At 38.1% G+C, this 23,028-nt stretch overlaps 1 protein-coding gene across 1 annotated transcript in view; it reads left to right on the top strand.

Moving 5' to 3' along the window:
• LOC110288468 (vomeronasal type-2 receptor 116-like) overlaps positions 1–22,599 on the top strand; it is a 42,806-nt gene extending 20,207 nt beyond the window's left edge. Inside the window, 3 exon segments of the mRNA XM_021154808.1 lie at positions 1,929–2,714; positions 2,717–2,836; positions 22,574–22,599. Of these exon segments, the coding sequence (XP_021010467.1) occupies positions 1,929–2,714; positions 2,717–2,836; positions 22,574–22,599 (932 nt within the window).
• Positions 22,600–23,028: the final 429 nt, after the last annotated feature.

The raw sequence follows: 23,028 nt of genomic DNA, 5'->3' as shown, positions 1-23,028 counted from the left end.
TCTTTGCCCCCTATTTCTGGATTGTAGTTCATTCCATATTAAAACTCCAAAGTATTCCCTTCTCAATTGCAAATACAAACAATAGTGCTTGGTTTGGTGAGAGCTTGCTCAGAGATCACTACTCAATTTACTCTTTCTCTCTTTGAAACTAGCATTCAGCTTAATTTCATTTCTATTTTTCCTAAGATTCATATGCTTGTATGAAAATGCTCTTCATATGACTTAACCGGAGATCAAAGTTTCTGTTCAGTTATTTGGGACTTCCTTTTTTTACAGTTAATATAAACTTCTTTATCTTAGCCTCAGGTAAACTACTTAGACAAAGGCATAGGGCATCCACACACTTCACCAAAATATTACAAGGGTAGGCTCACATAAAAATTCTTCTCCTCTGAAACCTCTAGAACCAGGCTTCCACAGTTAAAATCATTCTCAGCAACAAAGGTTTCCATATTCCTTCAAGAATGGCACATTAAGCCTAACTTAAAACATTCTACTGCTTTCAAGATCCAAAATCTTGAATTCCAAATTCTTCCAACCAAAATCATGGACAGGTCTATCAAAGATTTAACACTCCAGGTTCTAATTTACTTCTTGGTTAGGATTTTCCTGCTGTAAACAATCACATTGACAACATCAACTTTTATAAGGAAAACATTTTATTGGGAGAGACAAACAGGTTCAGAGGTTCAGTAAAACATCCTCAAGCCCAGAGAGGGACAGCATTCAGGCTGGTATAGCACAAGAAGAGGTAAGAGTTCAATATATTCAGGTAAAACCTTATTGCAAAAGTATGACTTCCAGGTATCTAGGGATGAGGGTCTTAGAGTCCACTTCCACAGTGACATAACTCTATCAACAAGACCACACTTTAAAATAGAGCCACTCTTTGTGCCAAGCATATTCAAACTACCATACCAACATTCGGAATTTTATAAATTTTGTTGCATCTATTTTATGTTAACCACAGTATTTATGAAAATATTAAAAAGTTCCATAGCAGCATATTTTTTTCAAAAATCCCTGATATTTTCTAAGAATATTATATCTATGAAAATATATGCTTGCTTTAAATGTTATGAAAACATATTATTGGGTGTTTTTGAGTACTATTGAATGTAATAGCTTCTATTTCACAAACTCCAGCAGAGAATGACCAGAATTCAAAAATGCAAGGAGTTTTAAGGAGAAAAGTACATTTAGAGTTCACATAAAAGAAAGCATTAACTGGAAAAATTAGGAAAATATTTCCACTAATCTACATATCCCATAATGAAATTAAAGCAAATATGTGCAATATGAGTACTATCAGGGTCACAGAAGTTTGTTACAATGTAATTTAGTATTGTAGTTAACTTCAAAAGAGTTACTGCCTTGTCAGTAAAGGCAGAGAAATATTGCATGTACAAACAACAAAAGCATTAAGGTAATAAAATTAAATAATAACCATGAATCTTTTAAGGAATTTATTGGAAGTTGAAGGGTACCTGGAAAGATACAACACTGTTCTTTACAAAGGTAGGACTTGAAAGCATAAATATTTTTCCACTGAAGCTATCTCCAGTTGTGCAGACACTGGCTCATCTGAATGGACTCAATGGTTATTAAAATGTAATAGGTAGATATAGGAAGCTCAAGGAATTGTGAGTAAAACCTGAGGGTAGGGAAGGGAAGGTGTGTAATAGTAGTATTTAAATAAAGCTTGCATCAAATTCTATAGTATGTGAACATAAGTATGGAAAGAAATATGTAAAGAACAAGGAGCAGAAAACTCTAGATTTATGCATACCATTCTATTAATTACTTTGTCCATGAGAAAAAAAAAATACAGTGACTTCTGTAACAATCCCTGCAGTTAGAGATGTCTAATAAATGAAATCTTCATAGACTAAACTCGTGATCTCAAGATAACCTATATTTCTGACCAGATGTAGACCAGTGTGTGAAGTGTCCAGAAAGTCATTATGCAAATAAAGAGAAGAGCAACTGCTTCCAAAAATCTGTGAGCCTTCTGGCCTATGAAGACCCCTTGGGGATGGCATTAGCAAGCATAGCTTTGTGCTTATCTACACTCACTGTCTTTGTTATTGGCATCTTTGTGAAGCATAGAGAAACTCCTATCGTCAAGGCCAATAATCGGGCTCTGAGTTATATTTTGCTCATCACACTCACCTTCTGTTTCTTATGTTCTTTGAACTTCATTGGTAAGCCAAACACAGCTGCCTGCATCCTTCAGCAGACCACATTTGCAGTTGCTTTCACTATGGCTCTTGCTACTGTGTTGGCCAAAGCTATAACTGTAGTCCTTGCCTTTAAGGTCAGTTTTCCAGGGAGAATGGTTAGGTGGCTAATGATATCAAGGGGTCCAAATTACATCATTCCTATCTGCACCCTGATTCAAATTCTTATTTGTGGAATATGGATGGCAACATCTCCACCATTCATTGACCAAGATTCTCATACAGAATATGGACGTATCATCATTTTGTGCAACAAGGGCTCAGCTGTTGCCTTCCATTCGGTCCTTGGATACCTCTGCTTCATGGCCCTTGGGAGTTATGCCATGGCCTTTTTGTCTAGACATTTGCCAGATACATTCAATGAATCCAAATTTCTGTCATTCAGTATGCTGGAATTTTTCTTCTGTGTCTGGGTTACCTTTCTTCCTGTCTACCACAGCACTAAAGGGAAGGTCATGGTAGCCATGGAAGTATTCTCATCTTGGCTTCCAGCACAGCACTTCTTGCCTTCACATTTGGTCCCAAGTGTTACATTATCTTGCTGAGACCAGATAAGAATTCATTTAATCATATCAGGAAGAAAACACCTTCTAGAAGTAAGAATTTTCCTAAAATATAGTTGAAAATAAGCATTTAGCTTATATATTAACAGCTTCATAAATGGCATCATTCATATATCATTCTAAATTTTGTTATACACTTTCTCTGAGTCTAAGACCTCATGGCTCGATTCCTTGATCACATCAAATCTTTGTGTCCTTCCTTTCTCTTTATTTTTATTTATTATTTTAATTTTATTAAACTTCATGAGAATTCTTTCTTTTTCCTGAAATAATAAAACATTTATCTTACAAAATCCATTGGAATATAATTTCTTTATATCTATTATCTAATCATATTAACAATTCAATTGCCATATAATTTGTGTTTAAATTTATTACATATATAATTTTCAATATACCATATTTGAAAATGAACAACATGGAAATTTTAAATCTCTCATGTAATTTAATTAATGTATAATGGTTTGTATGAATTTTTATATTTATTTTGAATCCACCATCTTTCATAATTTAAATGAAAATATATATAACACCATGGCAATCTAGTTTATGGTATTATGTATTACATACTAACATAGTGTGAAGTTTCATTCAGAAAAATATTTTATTCCCCAAAATAAAATGAGTCAACCAGAGCAATCCAACTAGAGCCCATTGTCATAGTTTCACATAATATGTGACATGTCCAGCTGTATGTAAGTTTCCTAACTACCCTCACATGCATTTAAAATTTGACTTTTACACATATATTATGTAGTATTATTTACCTTTCTCATGTATCAACTCATCTGAGACTTGCTGGTAACAGAACTTGTTCATGTTGAATTTTTAATTTTTTAATATAAATTATTCATTTAATTTTTAATCATTTAATGTCTATACCCTAATTTTCTGTAAATTGGTACAAAATACTTAATTATAATTCAAAATCCCTTAGAGATTTCTATTTTATTATGATCCATTCCTCCAGGATTCATTATTATTTTGTAAAAATAATAGACATTATATTTTTATACAAATAATAGATATTAAAATAATCTTTTTTTTCTCTCCCCAGGGTTATATGAAAGAAACCAAATATAAAATGGTTAGAACAACACCATAGGACATTTTGTCATGGTCTATCTTTTCTCTTATCACTAAATCCTTTGTAACTTTCCTATTTGACTGATGGCCAGCTCAACTGGAGGTGCTGTATGTCTTCATTGGAAATCTATTTAAGTCTACCCCGTAGCAGAAATGACATGAGGAAAACATATGCCTCACATATTACTAAGATAACATTGCCATACCCATTGGCAAACTCATATATAATGGGAAAAGTGAAAGTCAATAAGCCAACCCAGCTGTTTGAGAAAGCTCTAATAAAGTAGACCTCCATGTTAAGATCATGATCAACTACTTTTCAATACTTTTCTGATTCTCCACATGTTGCAGGCTGTAGAGAGGCTTTTATTATTTGTCAAACTTGGGGATATTAGACTGAAGGAAAATTTCTTCGAATACTTATGCCACATTCCATGTGTATTTTCCTAAGCTTCCCCAGGAATTTCCTAAGTATAATACCAATCCTGCTTTTGAGAAAGTATCCTTTTCTGGGTCTACTTGAAGATCCCCTTGCATTGTAGAGTTTATGAAACACATAAATATGTCATAGATCTCCCTATTATGAAATGGGTTCAAGACATACTTGGAATATGTGCTTTTGGATTAACAAAGAAGGAAAATAATATAGTAAATAAAAGAAAATAAGGTAAACTTTGAAAAATAAAAAAAAAAAAACATTGAGAGGGCAAAATTATGTGGAACAGGATCAAATTAAAAGCTTTTACTTACAACATACTCAGGCAATTACATGATTTATGAGATTGGGTTTTAACCTATGGTATGCTTCTCCAGAAAAACAAACAAACAAACAAAAACAAAAACAAAAAACAAAACATAAAAACACCAAAGGTAAAATGCCTGGCATTAATATTCTTTTCACAGGGCTTATACTGATAGAAAGAGAATGTCTGGAAGAGTGATAAAAATCAATAAAAAATTCAAGACTCCTCTTGCTTGTAGAAGTTAGGTTACAAAAGGCCACTGTGGTATCTAATGACCAAAGAACAACATAAGACCAATATTAAACAAATGAAGTTTTATCAAAATATAAAAAAATTAATATTGTATTGTGACAGTATTGCAAAATAATAACAGCAACATTGGCCTGTAGGTATTCCTAGGCCCAAATGACAATTGGTACTTTGGAAATTAAAAATTGATAACACACCAGTTGGGACATGAAAGGTTCCCATCCTGGCTTGGATGATTCATTTATGTCTACTGCCCTTGAAACCCCAAAAGCTGCCAGCCTGAAAATGGGCTGTCATGCCTTGGGAAAACATTGATCTAGATTCTATTTTTTAATTTAATTATTAATTTACAACCAAAAAGATGACCCCTCTATTGTTCTCCATTTCCAGTTTTCTTCACCTCACTCCCCTTTCCCTTTATCTATGAGATTGTGCTCATGTTGCCCCAGACATTTCCCTTTCTTTGGGCATAACGTCTCTACAGTTTTAGGCTCCTCCTCTCACATTGAGGCCACACAAGGCAGTCTTCTGCTACATTTCTGGAAGATATGATTCTGACTAAGGTAACCCAATTACAAAAGAAAACACATGATATGCACTCACTGATAAGTGCATATTAGCTGCTTATAATATGGGTTCTCAGACCAGGCAGAGTAGGCTCCTATCCTCAAACACAAATTTTTATCAGTAATAATGTCAGGGATTTGGTGCATGCTCATGGAATGGATTCCAAGTTGTGCCTTCCTTTTTCAACGTTTCTTTACTCTGTGCAAAATTTTGTCCTTGCCAAGGAATGGGATGTCATGCCTTGACAAAGAGTACCTCAAGAATCTTAAGTGTTAAGATATTTTTTTAGACTTTTTTCATTTTTTATTAGATATTTTCTTCATTTACATTTCAAATGCTATCCCAAAAGTCCCCTATACCCCATTCCTGCCCTGCTCCCCAACCAAGCACTCCTGCTTCCTGGCCCTGGCATTCCCCTATACTGGGACATATGATCTTCGCAAAACCAAGGACTCTCCTCCTATTGATGGCCAACTAGGCCATCCTCTGTTACATATGCAACTAAAGACACAGTTCTGTAGGGTACTAGGTCGTTCATATTGTTGATCCTCCTATAGGGTTGCAGACCCCTTTATCTCCTTGGGTACCATATTTAGCTTCTTCTTTAGGGGACCTGTGTTCCATCCAATAAATGACTGTGAGCATCCATTTCTGTATTTGCCAGGTACTGGCATAGCCTCACAAGAGATAGCAAAATCAGGGTCCTGTCAGCAAAATCTTGTTGGCATATGCAATAGAGTCTGGGTTTGGTAGTTGTATATGGGATGGATCCCCAGGTGGGGCAGTCTCTGGATGGTCCTTTCTGTCTCTGCTTCGAACTTTGTCTCTGTAACTCCTTTCATGGGTATTTTGTTCCCTATTCTAAGAAGGAACCAAGTATCCACATTTTGGTCTTTCTTCTTCTTGAGTTTCATGTGTTTTGCAAATGTATCTTAGGTAGTTTAAGTTTCTGGGCTAATATCCACTTATCAGTGAGTGCATATCATGCATTTTCTTTTGTAATTGGATTACCTTAGTCAGGATCATATCTTCCAGATCCATCAATTTGCCTAAGAATTTCATAAATTCATTGTTTTTAATTACTGAGTAGTACTCAGTTGTGTAAATGTACCATATTTTCTGTATTCATTCCTCTGTTGAGGGACACCTGGGTTCTTTTCACCTTCTGGCTATTATTAATAAGGCTACTATGAACATAGTGGAACATGTGTCCTTATTGCCAGTTGGAACATCTTCAGGATATATGTCCAGGAGAGGAATTTCTAGATCTTCTGGTAGTACTATGTCCAATTTTCTGAGGAACCTCAGATTGATTTCCAGAGTGGTTGTTCCAGCTTGCACTCCCAGCAACAATGGAGGTGTGTTCCTCTTTCTCCACATCCTCGCCAGCATCTGCTGTCAACTGAATTTATGATCTTAGCCATTCTGATTGGTGTGAGGTGGAATCTCAGGAATGTTTTGATTTGCATTTCCCTGATGATTTAAAATGTTGAACATTTTTTTTTCAGGTGCTTCTCAGTCATTCAGTATTCCTCAGTTGAGAATTGTTTGTTTGGCTCTGTACTGCATTTTTAATACTGTTATTTGATCTTTTGGAGTCCATCTTCTTGAGTTCCTTATGTATTGGATATTAGTCCACTATCTGATGTAGGATTGGTAAAGATCGTTTCCCAAATTGTTGGTGGCTTCTTTGCTTTAATGACATTGTCTTTGGCCTTTAGATGCTTTGCAATTATATGATATCCCATTTGTCAATTCTCGATCTTATGGCACAAGCCATTGGTGTTCTGTTCAGGAATTTTTTTTACCCTGTGCCCATATCTTTGAGGATTTCCCTCACTTTCTACTGTATAAGTTTCAGAGTCTCTGGTTTTATGTGGAGGTCCTTGATCCACTTAGACTTGAGCTTTGTACAAGGAGATAAGAATGGATCAATTTGCTTTCTTCTACATGCTAACTGCCAATTGACACAGCACCACTTGTTGAAGATGTTGTATTCCTTCCACTGGATGGCTTTACCACCTTTTACGAAGAAAGTGACCATAGGTGTGTGGTTTCATTTTTGGGTTTTCAAATCTATTTCATTGATATACCTCTCTGTCACTGTACCAGTACCATGCAATTTTTATCACAATTGTTCTGTACTACAGCTTGAGTTCAGTCATGGTGATTCCAACAGAGGTTCTTTTATTGTTGAGAATAGTTTTTGCTATCCTAGGTTTTTTGTTGTTTCAGATGAATTTGAAAATTGCCCTTTCTAATTCGGGGAAGAATTGTGTTAGAATTTTGATGGGGATTGCATTGAATCAATAGATTTCTTTCAGCAAGATAGCCATTTTTGAGTATGTTAATCCTGCCAATCCATGAGCACGGGAGAACTTTCCATCTTCTGAAATCTTCTTCGATTTCTTTCACATGTTTGGCAGTATTTTCCTGTAACACTCTAAAGGATTTTTGTGTTTCCTCTTTAAGGGCTTCTAGCTATTTACCTGTGTTTTTCTGTATTTCATTCTTAACATCCTCCATCATCAACATGAGAAGTGACTTTAGATCCATGTCTTGCTTTTCTGGTGTGATGGTTTATCCAGGACTTGCTATGGTGGGAGAGTTTGGTTCTGATGATGCCACATAACCTTGGTTTCTCTTGCTTCTGTTCTTAAGCTTGCCTCCGGCCATCTGATTATCTCAAAGGCTTTCTCCCCTCAATACATCTGATTGGATCCTCTCCTTCCTATAATCCCAGTTGATTCAGGACTCCTCAGAGTCCAGCTTTCTCTGTGATCCTTTGATTGTGGGCTCCTGTGAATCTGAGTTTCTGGGTGTGTCAGAGTTCTTGGTAGTCAAGCTTCCTCTGAGACCCTGAAATCCTGGTGTGACCAAGCTCCTGTTATCCTGAGATCCTGTTATCCTAAGATCCTGGGTGTGTTACAGTAACTGGAAGTGGTGTGTCCTCTGAGGACTGGGGAGCTGCCAGGTCTGTTCGAAACCAAGGTAAAGCAGAAGGAACCCAAACCTCTGCTCAGGCGGAGCTCCCATGCCCTTGCTCCTGCTGTCACAGGCCCATCACAATTCGTTTGGAACAGATGTTGTGTACCACTGATCTGAAGACTGCGTGAAGAGTCCTCTGGGGACAGTGGGGGTCTCAGCCAATTCTCATCCAAGGTGACCTGGTACTGGTGCCTACCAGAAGGGACTTGTATCCCTGGTCAAGCAAGTTTTCTGCTTCCCTGATGATGGCTCAGGTCCTAATCAATTGGACAGGAACTGAAGTTGTGTTCCACTCATTATTGATCCTAAGATCACGTGGAGATTCCACTTGGGACCTAGGATATGTCCGCCAATTCATGCCCAAGGTGACTGAGAGCTGGCACCAACCAGAAGGGCAAGATATGTTTGTTAAAAGGAAACAGTTGTAAAACATAATTCTTTTCATGACTTACTGATAATGACTAAGCTTACAATTCCGGTCATCCCTGTAAATGATAACTGTGTTCAATCATGATTTATAAATAATGACTATAATATATACTTTGGCCAAAATAAAGTGAGAACACATGTGTTAGTGTAAAAATGATACGCTATATGTTTTGAGAAAAAAGTGACCAGTTGCTGGGTGTAGCTTCTCAGAACACAATATGCTCATGTCTGCAAGTATAAGACAGTATCATTAGTAGCTTCATGGATTGATGCTTACTCATAGGACAGCTCTCAATTTGGGCTACTTATATGATGATCAATCCCTTAATCTCTGTTCCAGCCCGCATGCCTGTATTTCTTGTAGAAAGATGCAGTTTGAATTGAAATTATCTGGGCTTTTTCCTGAGAAAAGGAGGTAGCCTCTTCAAGTTCCGTATCCCCCAAAGAGTGAGAACATATAAGGTAACCCCATTGATTCTTGAGTGCTTCTGTTATCCCATGTCTCTGTTGCTTCCTGGTGATTGTCCTTTGCCACCTCCTCAATCCCATCAGTTGCAGATTTCAAGTCATTTTCAAGGTCAATTAACCATCTCACATAAGCTTTCACACACCTGATTCTGCAACCTTCTTTTCCCTCCACATACCATCTCTGTTGCGCTCTAAAGGTTCACCACAGGCAGATTACTCACCCAGATTCAGTCAACTACAACCATGCACTGGTGTAGATTGGGGACTCTTCTCGAAAAATAGGAGGAAGGATTGCAGGAACCAAGGGTATTGGAACACGACAGGAATATCATTGGAGTCAACTAATCTGAACACATGGGGCTCTCAGAGAATGAGCCACAAAGGAAAGAACATACACGGGATTAACCTAGGCCTCCCTGCACATGCATAGCAGATGTGCAGCTTGGTGTTCATGTGTGTAGGAACAACGGATACAAAAGATTTTGCCTATAAATGGGAAATGTTCTTGTTCTGCTGCCTTGTCTGGCCTCACAGAGAGTTGAAGTGTGGTGATGGGAACATAGCCAGGGTGCCCAAATCTTTGCTAGGAGAAGTGGAGGGTGAAAGTGAGAGGGATTGTGGGAGAGGGTAACTGGGAGGGGGCAGTGAGCAGTATCTAAAGTGAATAATTAAAAATTAATACATGATAAATAAAAAAAGACTAATAAAATGTAACCAAAAAAGGAACTGATCTTTACCTACAGAGTTTCATATAACTAAATTAAAAAGGATCTCTGATTTTCAGGAAGTCAAGATTGCAAGATTATCCTAAATATGTTGTCTAACTCGCTTATTTCTTTCATTCTTATTACCTCTTCTCTGCTAACTACTGTCAGCTACTGATGCTTGCCCAAAGCATAACATTGTCTAAAAACATTTTAAATTGTGATGTTCATATTCACACATAGATCTTTATTTCTGCACTCATAAATGAATGTCTCTCTGCAACAAATCCAGATAATTAAAGGAAATCACTAAAACTCAGAAGTGGGAAGATCAAATTAATAATGATATATTTGCAACATACTAAGAAACAAAGGCTCAGGGTTAATTGGTAAAAAGTTGGTAGAAAATTTCAAGAGCCATGAAACCAGAACGTTTGGTAAGAGTTTGTATCTCTGAACAGGAAGCAGCTACCTGTAAATTTATGTAAAATATCACCAACATGACTGTCAATATATGACCAGAAACAGAGCAGCAATATATACATTCTGCTGTCAATGTAGACAGCTAAAGGGACAATACATGAAGAGCTACAAACCACTGAGTATGTTCAGAAAGCAATAAGTAGTTATGTTAGGATATTCAATCTAAATAGAAGAAAACACATTCTGGTCAAACTTGAATGAAAATAGTCAGTGGTAAAGAGTATTGTTCATTAAAACACATATGGGCCTGTCATTTGAGTCTATGTTACTTGCTTTCTTTTGTGCATGTAAAAAACTATATTTACTTTGAATCCTCATGGAGCACTGTTGAGAATATCAGCACTTAGGAAATTTTCTCTGTGGACTTGAATCTAGGGACTTTTCTTTCTTTGGTTTAAGATTTTATTTTGATTTGCCTTTCTCTGATTTTTAAGTTTTAACTTTTAATGACTGAGTTCATTTAACATTTTTTTTAAGTGTCTCTTACTCCTTGAGATTCCTCTGGTCACAATTCTCTGTTTAGGTCTGTGTGTGCCCACTTTAAAATTGGGTTATTTGAGTTGATGATATTTAGCTTATTTAAATCTTTATAATTTTTGGATATTAGCTGTTTTCAGATGTAGGGTTGATGAATGTCCCTTCACAGTCTGGAACGTACTACTGATAGTGTCCTTTGCATTACAGAAGGTTTGCAATTTCATGGTATCCTACTTACCACTTTTTTTCTAAAAAGCTGAGCCATTGCTGATTTCTTCAGAAAATAGTCCCCTTTATTAATGCACTCAATAATTTTTCTTTCTTTCTCCTCTATGAGATTTAGTGTACCTTTTGGTTGTTACTATTGTTGAGGACATTAATCCAGTTGATCTTGAGCTTTGTGGAGGTTGATAAATATGGATCTATTTTCTTTTTTTTTTTAATAGTTATTTCAGTAATTTTTTTTTTAATTTTTAATATTTTTATTACATATTTTCCTCAATTACATTTCCAATGCTATCCCAAAAGTCCCCCATAGCGCCCCCCACTTCCCTACCCACCCATTCCCATTCTTTTGGCCCTGGCATTCCCCTATATTGGGGCATATAAAGTTTGCAAGTCCAATGGGCCTCTCTTTCCATTGATGGCCGACTAGGTCATCTTTCGATACATATGCAGCTAGAGACAAGAGCTCCGGGGTTCTGGTTAGTACATCATGTTGTTCCAACAATAGGGTTGCAGATCCCTTTAGCTCCTTGGGTACTTTCTCTAGCTTCTCCATTGGGAGCCCTGTGATACATCCAATAGCTGACTGTGAACATCCACTCCTGTGTTTGCTAGGCCCCGGCATCGTCTCACAAGAGACAGCTATATTTGGGTCCTTTCAGCAAAATCTTGCTAGTGTATGCAATGGTGTCAGCGTTTAGAAGCTGATTATGGGATGGATCCCTGGATACGGCAGTCTCTAAATGGTCCATCCTTTCATCACAGCTACGAACTTTGTCTCTGTAACTCCTTCCCTGGGTGTTTTGTTCCCAATTCTAAGAAGGTGCACAGTGTCCACACTTTGGTCTTCCTTCTTCTTGAGTTTCATGCGTTTAGCAAATTGTATCTTATATCTTGGGTATCCTAAGTTTTGGGCTAATATCCACTTATCAGTGAATACATATTGTGTGAGTTCTTTTGTGATTGTGTTACTTCACTCAAGATGATGCCCTCCAGGTCCATCCATTTGGCTAGGAATTTCATAAATTCATTCTTTTTAATAGCTGAGTAGTACTCCATTGTGTAAATGTACCATAATTTCTGTATCCATTCCTCTGTTGAGGGACATCTGGGTTCTTTCCAGCTTCTGGCTATTATAAATAGGGCTGCTATGAACATAGTGGAGCATGTGTCCTTTTTACCGGTTGGGACATCTTCTGGATATATGCCCAGGAGAGGTATTGCTGGATCCTCCGGTAGTACTATGTCCAATTTTCTGAGGAACCGCCAGACTGATTTCCAGAGTGGTTGTACAAGCTTGCAATCCCACCAACAATGGAGGAGTGTTCCTCTTTCTCCACATCCTCGCCAGCATCTGCTGTCACCTGAATTTTTGATCTTAACCATTCTGACTGGTGTGAGGTGGAATCTTAGGGTTGTTTTGATTTACATTTCCCTGATGATTAAGGATGTTGAACATTTTTTTCAGGTGCTTCTCTGCCATTCGGTATTCCTCAGGTGAGAATTCTTTGTTCAGTTCTGAGCCCCATTTTTTAATGGGGTTATTTGACTTTCTGGAGTCCACCTTCTTGAGTTCTTTATATATATTGGATATTAGACCCTTATCTGATTTAGGATAGGTGAAGATCCTTTCCCAATCTGTTGGTGGTTTTTTTGTCTTATTGATGGTGTCTTTAGCCTTGCAGAAGCTTTGTAGTTTCATGAGGTCCCACTTGTCAATTCTCGATCTTACAGCACAAGCCATTACTGTTCTATTCAGGAATTTTTCCCCTGTGCCCATATCTTCAAGGCTTTTCCCCACTTTCTCCTCTATAAGTTTCAGTGTCTCTGGTTTTATGTGAAGTTCCTTGATCCACTTAGACTTGACCTTAGTACAAGGAGATAGGAATGGATCGATTCGCATTCTTCTACATGTTAACAACCAGTTGTGCCAGTACCATTTGTTGAAAATGCTGTCTTTCTTCCACTGGATGTTTTTAGCTCCCTTGTCGAAGATCAAGTGACCGTAGGTGTGTGGGTTCATTTCTGGGTCTTCAATTCTATTCCATTGGTCTATTTGTCTGTCACTATACCAGTACCATGCAGTTTTTATCACAATTGCTCTGTAGTAGAGCTTTAGGTCCGTCCGGCATGGTGATTCCACCAGAGGTTCTTTTATCCTTGAGAAGAGTTTTTGCTATGCTAGGTTTTTTGTTATTCCAGATGAATTTGCAGATTGCACTTTCTAATTCATTGAAGAATTGATTTGGAATTTTGATGGGGATTGCATTGAATCTGTAGATTGCTTTTGGCAAGATAGCCATTTTACAATGTTGATCCTGCCAATCCATGAGCATGGGAGATCTTTCCATTTTCTGAGATCTTCTATAATTTCTTTCTTCAGAGACTTGAAGTTTTTATTATACAGATCTTTCACTTCCTTAGTTAGAGTCACGCCAAGATATTTTATATTATTTGTGACTATTGAGAAGGGTGTTGTTTCCCTAATTTCTTTCTCAGCCTGTTTATTCTTTGTGTAGAGAAAGGCCATTGATTTGTTTGAGTTAATTTTATATCCAGCTACTTCACCGAAGCTGTTTATCAGGCTTAGGAGTTCTCTGGTGGAATTTTTAGGGTCACTTATATATACTATCATATCATCTGCAAAGAGTGATATTTTGACTTCATCTTTTCCAATTTGTATCCCTTTGATCTCCTTTTGTTGTCGAATTGCTCTGGCTAGGACTTCAAGTACAATGTTGAATAGGTATGGAGAAAGTGGACAGCCTTGTCTAGTCCCTGATTTTAGAGGGATTGCTTCAAGCTTCTCACCATTTACTTTGATGTTGGCTACTGGTTTGCTGTAGATTGCTTTTATCATGTTTAGTTATGGGCCTTGTATTCCTGATCTTTCCAAGACTTTTATCATGAATGGGTGTTGGATCTTGTCAAATGCTTTTTCCTGTTTTCCAATGACGGATACGGCTATGATATTAGAGGAACGACCTAAGACAAGGAGCCACGGTAGATGGACGTAACTGCATAGGCCTAGACCAGCCTTGTTTTATTATAACTAATAGGGGGTAATGTGGGAAGCCGTGATAACATTTGCTGTCACTAGATGGCGGTAAAGCTCCATTGTGCGCATGGGCAGGAGCAAAAGCCCGCCAAAGTCACCAGTCCACTTCCCAAGACATTAGTCCATCCCCTGGGGCATTAACCAATCCCTGGGGTGTATGAGACCGTGGGTGATGCTATCAGCCTTAGTTAAGACATGTCACATTAGGGTATTTAAGCCACACACATTTCTGAGCCTTCTTTGCTCTACCTCACGATTATGAATAAAGTGTAACCATGGAAAGGTCTTGTGTTCTGTGCATGTTTTTCGCGGGTGAGAAACAAAAGCGCAGGACACTTAGTGACCTCCAATCAACAGTATACCCAACTTAGTATGGCTATAGTTAGAGATCTTCAGGAGATGTAGGCTGGGTTAAAGAACCTTAAAGATTCTGTTGAAAGATCCTGACAGAATGTAAAAGGACACAGAAGCCCTGAAATTGGCAAGATAGATGTCAGCGTTAGCAGAACTAGCTTCACTGATTTAGAAAAACAGAGGTGCACAATGCTCTGGCCACTCCTTGAACCTGTGTATCTGCCAATGTTTTGACCTTTCCTTGACCCATGTGTGTGCCCACTGATGAAGCCCATTGCCAGGTGTTTGTGATATTGGTTGCTGAGGAAGAGTCAGAAAATCTCCCTAGCAACCACAGCCCGGCCAATCCTGAGTTGTTACACCTGCACCAGACTCTTTCCTTGTACCCCTCCCATACCCATTTCTTGAGAATAGACATTGTTTAGATCTGGAAATCCCCTACTCTCCCCCTTCTCCTTTCTCCCCTGAGGGCCTATAAAAACTGGGAACTCTTTCCCCTCAAGGTTGACTCCTCTACCCCTGCGTGGGATATGAGTGTCCCCAGAGCTCTGGCTTTCCCCGAATAAAGCCTCATGTGGTGTGCAACAAGCTCGGTCTATCGTGAGTTCTTGTGTGTCCGCTATTGTCCTGATGCCTGAGCGAGGGGCTCCTCTCGGAGTCTTTCACTGTTACTTAATATTCCGAGGTAGTGTTACAAAATAGAAGAGGGTTAGATTTGCTTTTCCTCCAACAAGGAGGACTGTGTGCTGCTTTAAAAGAGGAATGCTGTTTTTATACAGATAAGACATGTTTAGTAGAAGATAGTCTGAAAAAGGTAAAAGAGAGTTTAGAAAACAGAAAAAGAGAACGAGAAAAAAGTGAATCTTGGTACCAGAATTGGTTTTCCACTTCTCCATGACTCTCTATCTTGTTGCCCAGTATTTTGGGTCCTGTGGTAGGATTACTTTTGCTCATATCCTTTGGACCCTGGGCATTTAGAAAGTTAACAGAGTTTGCCAAATCACAGGTCGATGCTGCCTTTAAGATACCAGTAGCAGTCCATTATCATTATCTGGAGGGCAGGGATATTGATCAAGAGATATATGTTGAGCACCCCCTTAACCAATGGGCTTAGATTTCACAGCCTTAGATCCAAAAAACAATCCTGGATGCTTTGGAAAGCTATGGAGACATCAATGACAGGAATAGCATGATGCCATATACCAGGGACACAACCTTGATAGGCTGTAGAGCATCTCAATGACGGGATTATCATGAGTCCATGACCCAGGGGCCCACTCTGATTTGAGAGTGCTGAGTATGGAGATAGCTTGTGTAGCCTAAGACAGAGACTCTACCCTCAAACCCAACCATATCAGGTGCTGGTTGTGGATGTGCATCATGTAGCCTAAGACAGATGGTCCATCTATAAAATAAAAGAGGGGGAGATGTTTGAGACCTACATTTTCCCCCATAGCCAGGATCCATGGGTCCAGGAATCAAGGGGTGTAACAGGAAAAAGTTCCACTCACTGTCATTCCTAGTGACCCTCTAGGAAAATTTTTGCTTCCTGTCCCCATAACTCTAGGCTCTGCAGGCCTAGAAGTTTTGGCTCCAGAAGGGGAGTGCTCCTACTAGGAGCTACAACAAACATTCCATTGAACTGGAAGCTCAGACTTCCCCCCTGGTCATTATGGGCTTCTAATGCCCTTAAACCATCAGGCTAAAAAAGGAATAACAGTGTTAGGAGGAGTGATAGATCCAGATTACCATGGGGAAATTGGATTACCTCTTTACAATGGTGGTAAGCAAGATTATGTCTGGAAAGTAGGAGATCCCTTAGGGCGTATTTTAGTACTGCCATGTCCTGTGATTAAAGTCAATGGGAAACTACAACAGCCTAATCCAAGTAGGATGATAAAGGACACAGCCCCATCAGGAATGAAGGTATGGGTTAATCCTCCAGGAAAAGAGCCAAGACCTGCTGAGTTGCTTGCCAAAGGTGAAGGAAAGATAGAATGGGTAGTATAGGAAGGTAATTATAAATACCAATTAAGGCCACAAAACCAGTTGCAGAAATGAGGATTATAAAGTAATATGAATGCCCCTATCTTATTTTTCTAACAAATATATTTGTCCTTCTTCCAATTTCTTTAACATCAATTTGTATTTAAGGTGAGACACTAAAAAGATGTTCCCAAAGGACATTGCCCCATTGTAAATTTACAAATGACTTGGGAGGCAGAGGCAGTTGGATCTCTGAGTTCGAGGCCAGCCTGGTCTACAGAGTGAGTTCCAGGACAGCCAGGGCTACACAGAGAAACTCTGTCTCAGAAAACAAAACAAAACAAAACAAAACAAAACAAAACAAAACAAAAAAAATTACAAATGCGTTTGCGATTGTACGAGGGATAGTTATATCATGTTAGGTGTATTCACAACCTTGTTATTGTTTCATATGAACATGAGATATTATTTGTGTCAAGTTGACAAGGGGTGGATTGTAGTGGCTATTCCTGGTTGTCAACTTGACTATATTTGGAGTGAACTACAATCCAGATCGTAAGGCTCACCAGTGACCCTTATCTGGAGGCTTGGAGATAGAAGTTTCTGATCTGGATCTTGGTATGGAGATCTTGAGGCATAGTGGTTGTGGATTCCAGAAGATTAAATCTCTGAGTTCAAGGTCATCTGGGATAAAAGGTGTGGGACTGAGTAACTGCTAGATCCTTGGACTTCCATTTACAGCTACTACTGAACCATTGTTGAGAATTGGACTGCAGACCATAACTCATCAATAAATTCCTTTACTATATAGAGATTATTCGTAAGTTCTGTGACTCTAGAGAACCCTAACTAATACAGTGTCTCCTTTTATTTTGTGCAGTAGCAAGCCCTTCACTGCAAAGAATCTATCTCCTGACATGTGAGCAACAATGTTTAGTAATTATAAATAATAGGATTGATTGATGTGAAAAACATTGAACTTGCATAAAATCAGAAAAATATAAGCTAAATTAATGACAAGTTCAGTAACTTGTATTATAATGTATTAAGAGCATTTATTTTAGTGTTCCTTATGAGTATGGGATAATTTTAAGAGAAAAGTGGCTTGTTTTCTAGTCACAAACTTGGTACAATCTCTAGAAACTTGTTATCACATCCATTATCTGCATGTGTGTTCATATTTGTGATGTAGCTCACATTTTCTAGTGAAAGTAAAACTGTTCGAACAAATGTTCTCATCCTGAAATGTGTGTGTTAAGATCAAGATTCGGCCCCCAGGACTGCTACTTCCACTACAGTAGTGACTTGCTTGGCAGGCCTAAAAGACTGGAAGCAGTCATGAGGCAAAGAGTTCAAGGAAACTTCACCTCCTGGAACCTTGGCATTCCCATAGGCAGAATGCCCCAGATTTGTCCCTGCAATATTCTGGAGGTTCTTGCATGCTTTCTTACAGTATTTTACTGGATAAGAGTTAGAAGTCTCAGGGCAAGCTTAGCAAAGTATACTTAGAGTCTTCGTTACAGCCAGGTAGCAGACTACATTGCATATTAGAAGAAAGTTGGTGAATTATTCTGACAAATGGAGATCCCCTACAGATACTTAAAGGAACAGCCAAGTTACTCTCATATGCAAGAATTTACCAAGGCCTAGGAAATAAGGGGGTTGTCATGTTGCATTATTCATGATAAGGTCTGCTAGATGGCATTATCTACATGAGGAAAAAAATTGCTTTACTCTTCATGGCTTGGTAAAATTGATGTGTCACAAGAATGGAATTCTAGGCAATTTTTTTCATAGATTTTATTATTTACTGGAACTATGCACCAGTGTGAGGAATTTTACATATTAAAAAGAAAACCAATTCTCTAGAACATTTCTCATGTAGATAATGCCATTCTGGTTTCTTTCAACCATGTTTTCCCTATTGCATATTAGCAATTAATATGGTTCTTCTAATAATATTGGAATTCTAATAGCTTTAAAATTGATTTCTCTCTGTCTTTGAATTCCTTCCTTCCTTCCTTCCTTCCTTCCTTCCTTCCTTCCTTCCTTCCTTCCTTCCTTCCTTTCTCCCCTCTCCTCCCCCTCCCCTCCCCCTCCCCTCCCCTCCCCTCCCCTCCCCTCTCCGTCCCCTCCCCCTCCTCTCCCCTCCCCTCCCCTCCCCTCCCCTCCCCTCCTCTCCTCTCCTCTCCTCTCCTCTCCTCTCCTCTCCTCTCCTCTCCTCTCCTCTCCTCTCCTCTCCTCTCCTCTCCTCTCCTCTCCTCTCCTCTCCTCTTCTCTCTTCTCTTCTCTTCTCTTCTTTTTGATTTTATGTTTTTGGCTTCTTTGTTAAAGATAGATTAACATATACATGTGGGCTTATTTCTGGGTCTTTGCGCCTTCAATTTCTATTTCATTGATTGACCTGTCATTTGCATTCCTACTGTTCTGTACTGAAACTCAGAAAACACTTACCAGATAATTTCATCACAATGATGCTGATCTATTTTTAATTATTGCTACTTTCTTAGCTCTAGCTAACCAGCATCTGTTGTTCCAGTAGTTTCCTTCCTTTATTGACTCATAAACCAGAGCCACATGGCCAATGCTGCCATGTTTGCCATGTTTCTGGGGCTGGAATATGGATCTCCTTATTCTATTATTAGCTTTTGCTTCCCAACACTTTATCTGAGTAACCTGAGATGTGTTCTGTAGATTGACATTGAACTCAAAGATCTGCATTGTTCTATTTCTTGAATGCTAAAAGGTAGTGCATGTACTATCACACCTTGATTTAAGCTTTTCTCTACTTGATACTTGCTCTGTCACAGGCTGACCTTAAACTCAGATATCTGCTTGTCTTTGTCTCCTAGGATTAACACAATGTTACACCATACCTTGACCCAAGATTTATATGGCCTCTGCTCCCCATGATCTGGATCAAAAGCTTGTGTCTTCCAGCCTCAAATTCTGTATCACAGGTTTGCTGTGTATTTCTGGTTTATAGTTCAGTCCAGATTAAATCTAGAAAGCATTCCTTTCTCAGCTGCAAATACAAATAATAATATAGGTTAGGTAGGATCTTGCCCAGCGATTACCACTCTCTTAATTCTTTCTTTCCTTGAACATAGGATCCAGCCTCATTTAATTTCCTCATATCCCTTTATTTTTAGATGAATCATAAGTTTCATATTTTTCTTTCTAAGCTTGCTATTTTTGAATGAAAAGGCACTTCATGAGACTTAGAGACCAAGATCTGTGTTCTACTTTTTGGGACTTCTTTTACCAATTCAGTTAATGCAAATCTCTTTATCTTAGCCTCAGTTAGGCTATTTAGACAAGGGCAAAAGTTAGTGAAATATTTCACAAACATATCACAAGAGCAGCCCCACTTAAAAATTATTTTTTCTCTGAAATATCTAGATCCAGACTTCCAGAGTTAAAGTCACATTCTGCAACAAATTGTTCCATATTCCAAAAGGATGTCCCATTAAGCCACATTTAAAGCATTCTACTTCTTTCAAAATGCAAAATCTAAAATCTACATTCTTCCAACCAAAATTATGTTTAAACCTATCATAGCAACCCCCGCCCCTGGTACATCATTGTCATTTTTGCAATATAATTTCATATTCAATTAACTTTCAAAAGAGGTACATCATTCTCATTAAAGTCAGAGAAATATAGTGTGAAAGGAGAACAGAAGCTTTTACCTACTACAATTTAAATCACAACTAAGAAGATTGTTAAGGAAATCACTAGATATTACTTGGATACCTGAAAAGATACAATACTTTTCTTAACAAAGTTAGAGCTTTAATGTCTACATATTTTCCCACTGAAGCCATTCCCAGTTGTATATACAATAGCTCTACTGAATGGACTGACTGGTTATTAAAATCTAAAGGTAAAGATAGAGGACACACCGGAGTTGTGTTAAAAAAATGGATGGTTGGAAGGAGTGCAATGGCAGTAATTAAAAAAAGGATTGGATCAAACCCTATTATATGTTACAATAAATACACAAAGGAGCAAGGTGTAGCTGAGAGGCTCTGCAAGAGTTTAACTAATACAGAGGTAGATGCTGACAGCCAACCAGTGGTCCTCAATGGAGGAGTTGGAAAAGGTACTGAGGGAGCTAGTGGTTTTTGCAGCCCAAATGGGGGAAGCAACAGTGTCAATTGACCAGACTCCCCAAAGCTTGCAGCGACTGGACAAATAACAAAAGAATACAAATGGAGGGGCCCATGGCTCTTGCCCCAGAGGTGGCAGAGGATGGTCCTGTTGGAGATTAGTGGGACAAGCAGCTCTTGGATCAGAGGAGGTTCTATGCCCTAGTGCAGGGGAATTCCAGGGCTATGAGGCAGGAGTGTGTGGATGGGTGGTAGAGCACCCTTATGGTTGCAGGGGGAGGAGGATTGGAAAGGGGTTTCCTGAAAGAAGACCTAGAAAGGGGATAACATATAAAATGTAAATAAGGAAAATTGTCAATAAACAAAGAAAAAAAGAAAAAATACACAAATCTAAAATTATGTATAGCAGTGTGGTGATTAATTTGTACATGGAAAAACAAAGTACTCTGACTTCTGTGACAGTCCCTGTAGTTAGAAATGTCTCAGAATAAAACAAATAAACTTAGGCTGGATTCCTGTTCTGATGATAATCTAGATTTTTTACCACATATAGACCAGTGTGTGAAGTGTCCACATAGTCATTATGTAAATACAAAGAAGAGCAACTGGTACAAAAATCTGTCACCTTTCTGGCATATGAAGATCATTTGTGTTTCAGTAAATCCTCAACCCAAATATGCCTCAGCAATGAAAACACGACTCAGATAATATGAATACATGCTGTGCAACTACGCTAGGTAGATCTATTGCTATACTACTATCTTTCACACCTATAAAACCCCTTAGAACTTGTGGTTTCTCTAGGCCATGTGTGTCTCCTCCACGTTTCTTCCTCCTCCTCCTCTGTGTCCTCTCCCTTTTCCATTTTCTCCTTCTTTTCTCTCCCTATCTTCCAATCCATTCACCTTCCCTTTTATCTGCCTAATCATCAGATCTCCTTTATTTTACAAATTAACTTGGGAATCAGGTTTACAGGAAATCACTTGAGTGTTGACTCATTCCTTGATCTCAACAGTTCATAAGAGAAAGAAATTAACATCAAATATGATTAGCCTCTGGAATATACACCGCACATTTTTGCTTATTTGCACTCATTGTCTTTGTTACTAGTATCTTTGTGAAACAAGGAGACACTCCTATTGTTAAAGCCAATAATTGAGCTCTCAGTTACATTTTGGTCATCCCACTCAAATTCTGTTTCCTATGTTCTTTTTACTTCTTTGGTCAACCCAATGCCCAACACAGGTGTCTGTATCCTTCAGCAGACCAACTTTGCAGTTGCTTTCGCCAATGTGTTGGCCAAAGTTTTTACTGTGGTACTTGCGTTTAAAGTCAGATTTCTGAGGAGAATGGTAAGGTGACTAATGATATCAAGGGATCCAAACTATGCCATTCCTATCTGCACCCTGATCCAAATCCTTCTTTGTGGAGTAGGGATGTCAATATCTTCACTATTCATTTGCCAAGATACTCATACTGAACATGGATACATCATCATTTTCTTCAATAAGGGCTCAGCTGTTGCCTTCTACTCTATCCATGGATTACACTATTTCTTGACCTTTGGTAGTTATCCCATGTCCATCTTTTCTACAATTTTCCTGATACATTCAACGAATACAAATTTCTGTCATTCAGTATGCTGGTGTTCTTCTGTGTCTGGATCACCTTTCTTCCTGTCTACCACAGCATTAAGGGCATGATGGCTATGGAAGTTTTCTCAATCTTGGTTTCCAGCACACCACTCCTTGCCTTCATATTTAGTCCCATGTGTTTCATTATCTTATGGAGATGAGACAAAAATTCATTTAATCATACCAGGAAAAAACTCATCTTAGAAGGAAGAATTTCCCTAAAATATAGTTGAAAAAAATAAGTTTAGCTTTTATGTAAAGAACTTCATAAAAGGGATCATTCATCCAACATTCTAAATTATGTTGTACAATTAGAGTGAATACAATTATATCAAGAATTATTTCTTTAACCAACTGTATTATAGTGTGTAGTATGAAAGCCATTTGTTTTCCATGTTTGAAAACCACACTTGGTCTGGTGATTCAATTTCTTTGAGTCTAAGAAATGATAGCTCCATTCCTGGAAAATGTCAAATGTTTGTATCCTTTCCTTTTCACTTTATATTCTAATTATTTTGAACTTCATGAATATTTTTCCTTCTGCCTATGATACCAAAATATTTTGATTGGAAAATACATTGGAATATAATTTATTAATGTCCACTAATTAATCATACTAAAACTTAATTGCCAATTAATAGTATGGAAATTTATTATATTGA

Source organism: Mus caroli, unplaced genomic scaffold, assembly GCF_978045245.1.
Source record: "Mus caroli unplaced genomic scaffold, Mus_caroli_1 scaffold_18, whole genome shotgun sequence".
NCBI classification, from domain to species: domain Eukaryota; kingdom Metazoa; phylum Chordata; class Mammalia; order Rodentia; family Muridae; genus Mus; species Mus caroli.
Note: the sequence above shows the minus strand (reverse complement) of the source record. Positions and strands in the feature narration are given on the sequence as shown.